Here is a 12394-nt window from a genome sequence, read left to right on the forward strand (position 1 = left end):
AATCTTCAAGCTATGCCACAAATTTTAGATTGGATTTAGATTCGGGGCTCTGACTGGGCCAGTTGAGGACTTTACCTTATTCCTTAGCCACTCCACGGTAGCTTTGGCTATGGGCTTCAGGTTGTTGTCATGCTGAAAGGTGAACTTCCGTCCCAGTTTCAGCTGGTTTTCCTCAAGGACTTTTCTGTACATAGTTTCCCTTCATTTTCTATTCTATCCTGATAAGTCCCTGGCGACGAGATATCCCCATAACATGATGCTGCGCAAAATGTAACACTTGGCATTTCGGCCAAAAAGTTCAATTTTTGTTTAATCAGACCACAAAACCTTTTGCTACAGAATCTCGAGTTTTTTTGCATGCTTAAACCGATTCATGGTGGGCTTCCTTGCCACCCTACATCACATATTTGTGGAAGGCTTGAGTAAATCACAAGCACACTGACCAGTCTTGGCCATAAGTCTGCTGCTCTTTCAAAGTTGCCATCAGACTCTTGATAGCCTCTGTTCAGTCATCCAGATTGGAGGGCAGGCTAGGTGGTGCTATACACCTTTCACTTTGTCTTGACCGTGCTCCAAGGGATATTCAAGGCCTTTGAAATCTTTTTATACTCATCCTCTGATCTGTCCCGGGGTTCTTTTGAAAGTTCATGGTTGAGCGTTTGCTTTGTAATTCACTACCCAGCAGAGGGAACCTACAGGAACTGCTAAATGTATCCTGAAATCACTACAATTTAACACAGGTGGAGGCCAATTAACTTGGTGTGTCTTGAGGTGATTGGTTACACTGGAGCTAATTCAGGATTGTTATCCAACCAAGCTATTTCAGTTTAGATAAAAAAACAAAACATACTTTTCACTTGGAAGTTGTGGGGTAGAATGCAAAGACCAATAATTGTTTTTAATGCATTTACATTCCAGGCTATAAGGCAACAAAAGGTGAATTTTAAAAGGGAGTGTGGACTTTCTAAGCACTGTGTGGAGATTTGGTGAACGCTTTGCACAATGAGGCCTAAGTAAGTGTGGGTGAGTGTGCTCATAAGCAAACATTGGGTATCATTACAAAAACACACCAGTAAGAGTTACCTTTATTTGGCTTCTCAGTCATAACATGGCAGCAAAAAGCATTCGCAGTCCCGTCGTAGACATTTTATAGAAAGCATAATTAGTAGCCTGGTTAAACCAGGTTGAACACTGCTTACCAATGAAATCAATGTTGAGTGTAGTGTTTACTCTGCTTTTTAACCAGGCCAGAGAACACCCATTTCATACAACTGACACTTGAGTCAAGTCATGGTGACCCTTTAGATAAAATTCACAAAATACAAGGGACAAATTAGCTAAATGCTGGTATGATGAGATATCAGTCATTTGATGTGCAAACCTATGAAAATGAACTCTACAAAAAAAAAAGGCTATCTTGACCTTTTACTTGATGCTAGCCAGTGAGTCATCGCCCCAGTTCCATTACCATCTCCAGCCCTTCAGTGACTACTCCTTCCAGGCCTCCAATAGACTAAAGTGGAGCCTTCACCATATTGCCTTCCCCTATCCAGTCCTTTCAGTTTGTTGAACACAGACCGGGAAGGAGCTAGGGGCCAAAATGATGGTCACTATCCTAAACTACACTCACTGAAGCCAATGACTTGGCAAATCATTAGCTCTGTTCGACTGACCAAAAGGCAAGTGGGGTGGTGTTTGAGTTGAGGGCAAGAGTGTCCATTACAAATGTTCTAGCTTAAAATATACAGGACCACAAAGACAAATTAGCAAATGAAATGTAATACAGTAATAATAACATAGATACAAGTGAAGATAAGAGTAATTAACTTGAATAGTCATATTGAACATTAATAGGGTTAAATAAGGGGTGAACAAAAGGGAAATGGTGGAGACTGCTCTAGTGTCCATAAATATATATCTGGTGATTGTCTCCGAAGTTGATGTCCCAGTCATACTGCCAGAAGTGGAGGATCTCCTGCGTATTCCTGTACTTTTGCAGCATGTGTGTGTGATGTAACTGGCTGTTTGCGTAGCGTTTGCGGTAGGGGAAAGCTGAACTTTGAAGGTCTGTTGAGGGTAGATGTGTGTGGGTGTGTAATGTCGTTCTATAAAAGATAAAAGTGAATCTAGAAAGAGAATGTGCACCGCGAAAGTGATGTTTCATGGGGAAAGTGAATATGGCTTTGGTGTGTGGATAAAACTAAACGTGTCAATGTGTCCACAACTGTTCTTCCTCTTCTTTATAACAAGAATAATGGTCTTCTTAATTCAGCCCTAAAAGGAGTGCATAACAGTTTTAGACATTCAAAAAGAACATTACCTAATTAGTAATTCAACACTAAGGGGTAATACTGCCAATTTAAAAAGACAATTAGTGTAAAGACACATGATCATTCATTTCACTAGTAAAATAAAGTAAACATTTTCTTCACACCAGGTAATTTTGATCCTAGATTTGGGGAAAACACTCATAGCATTCATGTATGAGTGCTGAGATAGATTAATTTGGCCTTATTTTAAAGTGGGGAGGACCTGATCCTAGATAAGCACTGCTACTCTAAGATGCTGTTTTAATATGGGCCCAGATTTGAAGAAACTTCTAGAAGGTACTCGGCTTCTCACCGTGGTAGCGGTGGCCAGGGCGTTGCTGTCGTAGCTGAACAGACTCTTGTAGAGGCCCTTCTCCTCCTTCTCCTTGGAGCGGATCCTCTCCTCCATGGCCCTCAGCTCCTTAGCCACCGAGAGCCCCAGCGACGGGTCCAGCTCCACCACCTTGGCAAAATCCGCCCGCGCCTCCGTCTCGTTCCACACTGCCGCGTGGGCCTTGGCCCGCTTGAAGTAGGCCTTCATGTTGTCTGCGGGGGTGAGAGGTAAGAGTGTGTCAATGGGAAAGAGGCTGGTGTGAGCAGCTGGTAGTAAGCAATAAAAATTCAAAAGGACTTGTCATTCACTTGCAACAGGCCTGCTGTAGACAAAACAGAACAACAAATGTTTATTTTTTAAAGGGATTGTCTTAAGTAATGACAAATTACTGCTTTCAGAGCATAGCCTATTATGTGAATTCAGCATATTCACTTGATCCTAGGGCAGGGCTACACCTGAATGTATTCAGAAGTTTGTGAATCACCCTCGTATTTGGAGATGATGGAGGAGCAGTGGTCCAGCACCTCGTAGTACTGACCCTGGACCAGCTGACACTGGCAGTAGTTCAGCATCAGGGGCGTGATCATGAGGTCCAGCTTGATCCAGCCCTCATCGCCCGGACGCTCCTGATTGGAGGAGGGGCCAAGGATGGGGAGGAGTTAGAAGACTAGCCACTTATTTAGTAGGGTTAAGACGTTCTATAGACAGGGAATGCATAGATCTCATTTGACGCGCAGAATGGCTAGTTAACTAAATGAAAAGTATTTGTCTGCAGTGCTCTAAATGTTACCCTATTAAATGCCCAAAAAAGCAAGTCCCCAGGACTAGGTTTGAAGTCATAAATCTTTACCTTCATCTGCAGATTCTTTAGACAGGCAATGGCATTGTGGTACTTCTCGGCCGCCTCCTTCACGTCGCCCTTCTTGTACAGGGCGTTACCTTCCACATGGATCTGAGGCACCACCTCCAGCTTCTCCTCGTCCGTCATCGCCCAGATGTCCAGTCTAAACGAGCCGGGCGTCAAAACCTGGGAGAGGCGTCAATCATATTATTCAATCAAAATGTATTTACGCAGTGAAATTAGTGGCATGAGTGCTGCTTGGGTGATAAAAGGGTTAGAAAACGACATACACTTTGAAAGGAAGGGTGCCATCCTCCTCTTGATGTCGTGGTAGAAGTTCAGAGTTCATATAACCATCTAGGCGAGACAGATGTCGATTTTATTTAGAGCAAAGCACCATGAGTGCTTGGGGCGCTAAGAAATAAGCAGTAGCAAGAAAAATTCCCTGGATGGAAAAACTTGGAGCCAGACTCCGCACAGGGTGCTTGAACCCCTAATGGAGAATAAATAAGCCCCCCCTCACCTCCATGAGCTCCAGGGTGAAGACCAGGGGCTGAGGGTTGGCCTGGAGCTGGTCCAGGTCACAGTGGCCCAGTGAGTGGATTTGAGCGATGCCACAGCAGTGTCTCTGGCCCTCCAGGGGGTCCTTCCCTGCACTGATGTTCCTCAGGGACTGGGACACCAGCGGGTACAGGGCTGTGTGCTGTAGGGAGAGAGGGAGAAGGAAAGAGGATGGTTACATTATTCACTGGGACAAATTGAGGGACTGGTGGATTTTAAAGTACAATTAATACAATTCTCTGAAGGGAAACAACTAACAAAACGTATTGACAAACCCTGTCAAATTCCATAACAATCAATTTTTTTGCCACCAATTGTATGTCTGTGGGTGTGTGCACAAAAGTAACGGTCTCTAATCCATCCACATCAACCATGTTAAGTTGGGCGACCCACCTTGACGTCACATGTGAAATCTGCCACTTCTCCCTCCCTCATGGTGGCAATGACTCGCTCCCAAACGGCCAGCTTGAACTTCTTTCACAAGATGAGTTCCATGGGCTTGCTCCGGCCCCCAATGGTCCTGGAGTCATCCAGCACCGTGCCATCACACAGGCTGGAGCGGTAGTGGAATATCACCTGTTGGAAAATGGGGGGGGGGGGGTAGAATGGAGAACTGGTATTACACAAGTGAATAAATAATGTAATACACTGAACAAAAATATAAACGCAACATGTAAAGTGTTGGTCCCATGTTTCATGAGCTGAAATAAAAAGATCACAGAAATGTTCCATACGCACAAGGTCTTGACCGGACTGCAAGTTAGGCTTTGTAACAGACTTCAGTGGGAAAATGCTCACCTTAGATGGCCACTGGTACACTTGAGAAGTGTACTCTTCACGGATGAATCCCGGTTTCAACAGTACTGGGCAGATGGCAGAAAACATGTCTTATGTTGTGTGGGTGACCGTTTTGCTGATGCCAACGTTGTGAACAGAGTGGGCCATGGCAGTGGTTATGGTATGGGGCAGGCATAAGCTACGGACATCAAATACATCTGCATTTTATCGATGGCAATTTGAACACACAGAGATACTGTGACAAGATACAGATGCCCATTGTTGTGCCATTCATCTGCCGCCATCACCTCATGTTTCAGCATGATAATGCCCCATGTCGCAAGGATCTGCAAACTATTCACAGAAGCTGAAAATGTCCCAGTTCTTCCATGGCCTGCATACTCAGACATTTCACTCATTGAGCATGTTTGGGATGCTCTGGATCGAAGTGTATGCGAAGGTGGCGTGTCGCACTGCATGAGGCAAATGGTGATCACACCAGATACGGAATGCTTTTCTGATCTACAACCCTACTTTTTTTTAAAGGCATCTGTGACCAACATATCTGTATTCGCAGTCATTTGAGATTCATACATTTGTCCCAAATGTATTTATTTAAATTGACTGGATTTCCTTATATGAACTGAAACTCAGTCAAATCTTTAACATTTTTGTATGTTGCGTTTATATTTTTGTTCAGTGTACATGACATACATTGTATTGATGAAACAGAGTTTGTTCTATTTAGTAACAGTAAAAGGTGTAGTTTCTACATAATCACTTCCCAGCAGGCTGAACATTATTATATACAAAAGTTGGACAATAAATGCTGATAGCGTGAGCTTGTAAAAGGTTTAAAATGCATGTCTTTCACATATTAAAGACCCCCATATCAAACGAAATGAGATTTTTTTATCAACAGGCAGAGGCACAAATTCACACTGATTATCCAAAAATACGGTCGGTCGATCTTGCCGACTATCCAATTAAAACGTAGTAGTAATGTTTACAAGTTGACGGACATCCCCACCGACCAATAAGAGAGACGAAAATCAATGAAGACTTGTCCATCCTGTAAAAGCACCGACCTCTTACAGTACCACAAAAAAAACTAGTTTTTACTCCAATAATTACTTGTTGGCTGATAATTGTTATTTACAGAAATTCTGGTAGACCGAGTTATAGTTTAACTAAAATAAGGTAACGTATATATCACCTCAGAACATGTCAAACCTCGATAATTTCGCTCCATGCTAACGTTAGCAGCTAGCTGGCGAATAATGCTAATCCGTTTAGCCAGCACTACACATACAAAACTACCCTTTGAACGTGGATTAAATTCGTTGTTTTATAACTCACCTTGGTCCCATCAGGAAACGTTGAAAGCTCTCCTTTACCTGGACTGACCACTTTCTTCTGAATGCCTTCTTCGAGTAGCTTGGTAGCCAGTTCCTCCATCCTTGTTTCCCCCGAGTGTCAAGCCGACTGCCTATCTTCGGGAGAGCTCGCGAGAAATCGACACATCGATTGACGTCACTGCTGACGCCTTGGGACCCTCTACCAGTTGAATCAAATCAAATTGTATAGGTCACATACAAGGTTTGCAAGCAGATGTTATTGCGAGTATAGCGAAATGCTTGTGCCTCTAGTTCCGACAGTGCAGCAATATCTAACAATTCCACAACAAATATCTAACTGAGGAATGGAATAAGAATATATAAATATACATATGAGCAATGTCAGAGCGGCATAGGCTAAGATGCAATAGATAGTATAGAATACAGTATATACATGAGACGAGTAATGCACGATATGTAAACATTATTAAAGAGGCATTATTAAAGTGACCAGTGTTCCATTTATTAAAGTGGCCAGTGATTACAAGTCTCTATGGAGGCAGCAGCCTGGCTGTTTAACAGTCTGATGACCTTGAGATAGAAGCTGTTTTGTCTCTCGATCTCAGCTTTGATGCACCTGTACTGATCTCGCCTTCTGGATGGTAGCGGGGTGAACAGGCTGTGGCTCGGGTGGTTGTTGTCCTTTATATTTTTGTCCTTCCTGTAACATCGGATGCTATAGGTGTCCTAGAGGACAGGTAGTTTACCCTCAGTGATGCGTTGTGCAGACCACACCGCCCTGTGGTTGTGGGCAGTGCAGTTGCCATACCTGGCAGTGATACAGCCCAACAGGATGCTCTCATTTGTGCATCTAAAAGTTTGTAAGGGTTTTAGGTGACAAGCTGTTTGCGCCTTCTTCACCACACTGTCTGTGTGGATGGACCATTTAAATTTGTCAGTGATATGTACACAGAGGAAATAAAAACTTTCCACCTTCTCCATTGCTGTGCCATCGATGTGGATGGGGGGAGGGGGTGCTCCCTCTGCTGTTTCCTGAGGTCCACAATCATGAAAATGTGATTGTCCGTTGATAATTTTTCTCCACTTCATGTAGTTAAGTTTTCCCTACACACCAACATTATGCTTTTCAAATGCTTATTGTTCCAAAAGTAGCAAAAACACTGCATATAGGACACTCTTGCACTCAGATGTGATGATCTATACACAAGCGAAAATACTCATCATGCCAGTCATTAACATCTTGGGGATGTGGCCCCACCAAACACATCTGAGAGAAATACCTAATACTTTCGGCACCGACCGCATCAGAGCTGTCCTAAAATTCCCATGCAATTCCCATGCAGTTTATTCCAACACCAACGCTACTAGCAAACACTGACTCAGAGACCTTTTAAAAGTAATATACAATAAAAACAGGTTTATTGTAGTTTCACAGTCACTATTTACTCACAAGACATGACAAACACCGGCAGGGCAAATCAGACTCCTTCTCTTCCATACAGGATGTGCAAGAAGCTTATTGAGGCACAAAGTGGTTGAGTTTGTAGTAGTGGTCAGTATAAAGACAGGGTAAAAAGGTTTTACATAATAAGAAAAAACATCTTTGTTACATAATTGAAAAAAGTACAATCTCAAAATTGGACAAAAAAAAAAAGTGTAGTGCAATGGGTCATTTTTCAAAATAGGGCAAGTAGAAGAACTTGAAGCCTCGTCTTCCCCGAACCGCACAGCTGATGTAAATCACATGGTACACTGAGGGAGAAGGAGAGAAAACAATAACCACACTGTTTTAATCATTTAGGTAGTAAACATATGAAGCCATAGTAATGCACATGTAAACTGTGAAGCTTTTATAATGCCTGTGTGTGTATTTAATCTGCAGATTACTTGTATAAGTTCACATTCCCACCCACATGCACTGTCCAGACGTTATGATTAAAAAGACAGGAGAAAAGGCTGAAAGACGTGTGAAACATGAAATACATTGACAATACATTGACAATACAACCAAGTCAAGGTAAAGAGCACTATATACCCCCAGGAATGAAGAGAAGAAATCCAGGGACAAAGAAAATGGCACTTGAGACACCTGTGGGAAACATCAAAGATACCATGTCAAAGCCCACAGTAAAAGACTACCAACAACCAAGAATACAGACATCTTCACTGATATGTGACAACACACCCCACATTCACTGAATCTCTTTCTTACCTGCATCCGGATTCAATTGTATTACGACACCAGTGAAAATGAGAGCTGAGAGAAAGAAAACATGGGACATTTAATGAAAAGGCAATATCTCAAGATAACTAACAATAGATATGAGAACACAAGAGAAATTATTCCGAGACAAAGTTCAGTGCCATGAATACATTACAATGGCTGACAATGGGTGGTAAAAAACAAGACATTTCTATAAAATATAAACCGCCGTACACAAACTAAATGCTAGACTGCAGTGTTTCCCAAGCCATTCCTGGGCTGTGTGCACATTTCTTTTCCCTAGCCTAGTAATAACACACAGGATTCAATGTATCAGCAAGCCTTCGGTTAGTTGAATCAAGTGTGTTAGTGCCGGGCTGGTACAAAAATTGTTATCACTTGCGCGTTCCCCCAGGAATGGATTGGTGAAAAACACTGTTGGAGGAGAATCACGGGAGATTTTTTTTTCTTTCAGCAGAGATGGTGTGACTTACCAACTCCAGTGACGAGGAGAAGGAATGAGGAGAGGACCACTCTTCGGTTCTTCTTCACCAGAGGGTGAGACGTCCACCTGAGGAAAACATCAGGGTTTTCGTCAGTCATTGTGGGTGTTTGGGAGTGTGTGTGAGTACATCCTTGATCTTATGTAATATTGTGGGCATGGATCAGTGAAATGCATTTCAGTGAATGACTATTTGTGTGTGTGTGTTTGTGTGCGTGGTCAATTACCCGCAGCAGTGTGCAGAGAGCTGGGTGACAGAACTCAAAGTGCTGAACGACCACTGGGAGCTGCAGTAAGACAGAGTCGCAGGATCACTGAGGGGGAAAAAATTTAAAGTTGAACATCTTTATTGATATCATAGAAAATAAGGAACACACATTTACATTTGAGGGTGCCATTCTCATCTAGGTAATGCCAGATGCAATCACAACACGCCAATGAAGACCAACCTGATTTTGAAGAAGTTATTGAAAGAGGAATTGCCACTGCTGCCCAAGACATCTTCATTTTCCAGATTCTGTGCGAGCAGAGAGAAAGAGAAAAATGTTAGGTCACCACCACACAACATCACTCCCTGATATCACTTCTATGTGTGTGTGTATGATGGGGCATCACCTGGTACTTCAGACTGCTGCTGTGGTCAGGGGAGCCAGCCACAGCGGAGGGCGAGTGAGTCTGGGGTTTGGCAAAGGAGAGGGTACCGAACGTCATCTCTCCCCCCTCTCTGTCTTTCTCTCTGCCCTTCCATCCTTCCTTCTCTCCATCAGACACCCCTTCATCCTCTCCCTCCAGCACAAACGCGTCATCGATGCTGAACTTCGTTTCCATAGCTGGTGTTTGCCAATACTCTCACACCTTGCCCCTGCTTTGGTTGATATACACTGTGGGTTGAGGGGGAAATTTAGCAAACAATGGAAATAAAATCAAATGGATAGAAAATCTGCTTTTGTACAAGGGCCATATATGTGGATGTCAACATAGGGCTCTGAACTAGGCTAAACTAATAGCTATAGTTAAGTGGGCTATAGTTAAGCTAATAGTTAAGTGGACTTGTCTTGTGTTAGCAGTTCGACATGTGTAAAATCGACATCATACAGCCAGCCTTTGGTTTAATGATTAACCACATTGAAGCTTAGGCTGCATTTAGTTTTCCAACAAAGAAAATTCGGCAAAGATATTTATTAGATTTTTTTTCCTTTCGTAGTTGTAACATTCATCTGAATGAAACAGATCTTGCGAAAATCTTTGATAAACCAAATTGTTTACAACTCCATCTCCACTGTACCCTCTCACCCTGCGACTTGCAAACACGTCTTTCGCAAATAAGGACATTAAGCTGCATAACGTTACTTGTAACGTTATCCGGTTGAAACACGTTAGCTAAGTGGTAGAAACAACATAAACAAAGAACGTTGCTAACTAATAAACACAAATGCGTTTACGTCGTTAACGTACATTATTATCTGAAGCTCTTTATGAGATAATTATTTGAAATATTTAAAAGCAACTTTTAAATAGCCCCTTTAGCTGTTATGTCTACATGGTTTGGTTGCACTGCTCCGCTAACGGCTAGTAAATTATATAAGGAATCAACTTACTCTCTTTTTCAGGCGATTTGAGTTCAATTTCACGTTTCCATGTGCATGTTCACATAATTACATTATTTGCTGTAAGCCTTTGTTTGTAATATGTCATACTAATCAATACTGACTGCAAAAGCTTCCCAAAACTTTAGACTTTCCTTTTGCATCCGGTTTCCGATTGGACATGACTGAGTGAAACGTATTCGGATTCTAATACGCCCAAATGAAAAGGCTCTACTAATCGATCGCTGCCTTGCAATCTCGATTTATCATGTACTAAATAAGGCAAAACAAAGTATTATCCATTAAATAACACGAATGTTCATTTTCATTCGTTCATGTTATGTTTATAGCATAACAACAAGGGGCACACAGAAATATGATATTGATGCATATTTGTAAAAAGTTGACTGTATCAATGTTAATCAAGATGAATACACATAACTATAAAAACAAATACAAAGATAAACTATACTGAACAGAAATATAAATGCAACATGCAATAATTTCAAAGATGTACAGTTACAGTTCACATAAGGAAATCAGTCAATTTAAATATATTCATTTTGCCCTGAGATCGAATTGTACTACACCGGCTCTGACGCTCGTCGGATGTGACAGGGCATGCACACTATTACAGACTGCAAAGGGAAGAACTACCGAGAGCTGCCCAGTGACACGAGCCTACCAGACAAGCTAAATTACTTCTATGCTCGCTTCGAGGCAAGTAACACTGAAACATGCATGAGAGCATCAGCTGTTCCGGACGACTGTGTGATCACGCTCTCTGCAGCCAATGTGAGTAAGACCTTTAAACAGGTCAACATTCACAAGGCCCCTGGGCCAGACAGATTACCAGGACGTTTACTCCAAGCATGCGCTGACCAACTGGCACGTGTCTTCACTGACATTTTCAACTTCTCCCTGTCCGAGTCTGTAATACCAACATGTTTCAAGCAGACCACCATAGTCCCTATGCCCAAGAACACTAAGGTAAGCTGGCTAAATGACTACCGACCCGAAGCACTCACATCTGTAGCCGTGAATGCTTTGAAAGGCTGGTCATGGCTCACATCAACACCATTATCCCAGAAACCCTAGACTCACTCCAATTTGCATACTGCACCAACACATGATGATGCAATCTCTAGATGATGCAATCTCTATTGCACTCCACATTGCCCTTTCCCACATGGATAAAAGGAACACCTATGTGAAAACGCTATTCATTGACTACAGCTCAGCGTTCAACACCATAGTGCCCTCAAAGCTCATCACTAAGTTAAGGAGCCTGGGACTAAACACCTCCGTCTGCAAATGGATCCTGGACTTCCTGACGGGCCGCCTCCAGGTGGTAAAAGTAGGTAACAACACACCCGCCACGCTAATCCTCAACACGCGGCCCCCTCAGGGGTGCGTGCTCAGTCCCCTCCTGTACTCCCTGTTCACTCATGACTGCACGGCCAGGGACGACTCTAACACCATCATTAAGTTTGCTGATGACACAACAGTGGTAGGCCTGATCACAGACAACGATGAGACAGCCTATAGGGAGGAGGTCAGAGACTTGACTGTGTGGTACAAGGACAACAACCTCTCCCTCAACGTGATCAAGACAAAGGAGATGATTGTGGACTACAGGAAAAGGAGGACCGAGCACGCCCCCATTCTCATCGATGGGGCTGTAGTGGAGCAGTTTGACAGCTTCAAGTTCCTTGGCGTCCACATCACCAACAAACTAACATGGTTCAAGCACACCAAGACAGTCGTGAAGAGGGCAAGACAAAACCTGTTCCCCCTCAGGAGACTGAAAAGATTTGGCATGGGTCCTCAGATCCTCAAACGGTTCTACAGCTGCACCATCGAGAACATCCTGATGGGTTGCATCACTGTCTGGTATGGCAACTGCTCGTCCTCCTACCGCAA

At 42.9% G+C, this 12394-nt stretch overlaps 2 protein-coding genes across 5 annotated transcripts; both read right to left on the minus strand.

Annotated features, from left to right (window-relative positions):
* Positions 1–1067: 1067 nt before the first annotated feature.
* LOC110497529 (AH receptor-interacting protein) lies at positions 1068–6344 on the minus strand. 4 transcript variants are annotated; one of them, XM_090210712.1, is made up of 8 exons: positions 6182–6339; positions 4439–4621; positions 4008–4187; positions 3775–3841; positions 3494–3670; positions 3128–3269; positions 2623–2855; positions 1068–2274 (listed from the first exon to the last, which is right to left on the minus strand). In XM_090210712.1, exons 5-8 carry the CDS (start codon positions 3629–3631, stop codon positions 2269–2271), a joined length of 519 nt encoding a protein of 172 aa, XP_090066838.1. In that variant the 5' UTR covers positions 3632–3670; positions 3775–3841; positions 4008–4187; positions 4439–4621; positions 6182–6339; the 3' UTR covers positions 1068–2268. The 4 variants fall into 4 exon arrangements, with proteins under 4 accessions (XP_090066838.1, XP_090066839.1, XP_036810315.2 ...); XM_090210713.1 differs by having other exon boundaries at positions 3182–3269; positions 6182–6317; XM_036954420.2 differs by lacking the exon at positions 3775–3841 and having other exon boundaries at positions 3182–3269; positions 6182–6344.
* A 1224-nt stretch (positions 6345–7568) lies between these two features.
* On the minus strand, positions 7569–10680 carry LOC110497528 (transmembrane protein 134). The gene is made up of 8 exons (XM_021573669.3): positions 10484–10680; positions 9501–9766; positions 9335–9402; positions 9113–9199; positions 8878–8954; positions 8393–8437; positions 8216–8269; positions 7569–7932 (listed from the first exon to the last, which is right to left on the minus strand). The coding sequence occupies exons 2-8, from the start codon at positions 9711–9713 to the stop codon at positions 7850–7852; spliced, it is 627 nt and encodes a 208-aa protein (XP_021429344.1). The 5' UTR covers positions 9714–9766; positions 10484–10680; the 3' UTR covers positions 7569–7849.
* Between the last annotated feature and the right edge of the window lie 1714 nt (positions 10681–12394).

Source organism: Oncorhynchus mykiss, chromosome 19 (assembly GCF_057628025.1).
Source record: "Oncorhynchus mykiss isolate SJ-2025 chromosome 19, ASM5762802v1, whole genome shotgun sequence".
Taxonomy (NCBI): Eukaryota; Metazoa; Chordata; class Actinopteri; order Salmoniformes; family Salmonidae; genus Oncorhynchus; species Oncorhynchus mykiss.

Bases quoted from the DNA above. Each gene is read 5' to 3' on its own strand.
- LOC110497529 (XM_036954419.2), bottom strand. From the start codon at position 4,480: ATGAGGGAGGGAGAAGTGGCAGATTTCACATGTGACGTCAAG. The intron at 4,188-4,438 runs GTGGGTCGCCCA...CTCTCCCTACAG, and splicing joins ATTTCACATGTGACGTCAAG to CACACAGCCCTGTACCCGCT. The intron at 3,270-3,493 runs GTAAAGATTTAT...TCCTCCAATCAG, and splicing joins TAAAGAATCTGCAGATGAAG to GAGCGTCCGGGCGATGAGGG.
- LOC110497528 (XM_021573669.3), bottom strand. From the start codon at position 9,713: ATGGAAACGAAGTTCAGCATCGATGACGCGTTTGTGCTGGAGGGAGAG. The intron at 8,955-9,112 runs GTAATTGACCAC...TGTTTTCCTCAG, and splicing joins CTCTCTGCACACTGCTGCGG to GTGGACGTCTCACCCTCTGG. The intron at 8,270-8,392 runs GTAAGAAAGAGA...TGTTTCCCACAG, and splicing joins ACAATTGAATCCGGATGCAG to GTGTCTCAAGTGCCATTTTC.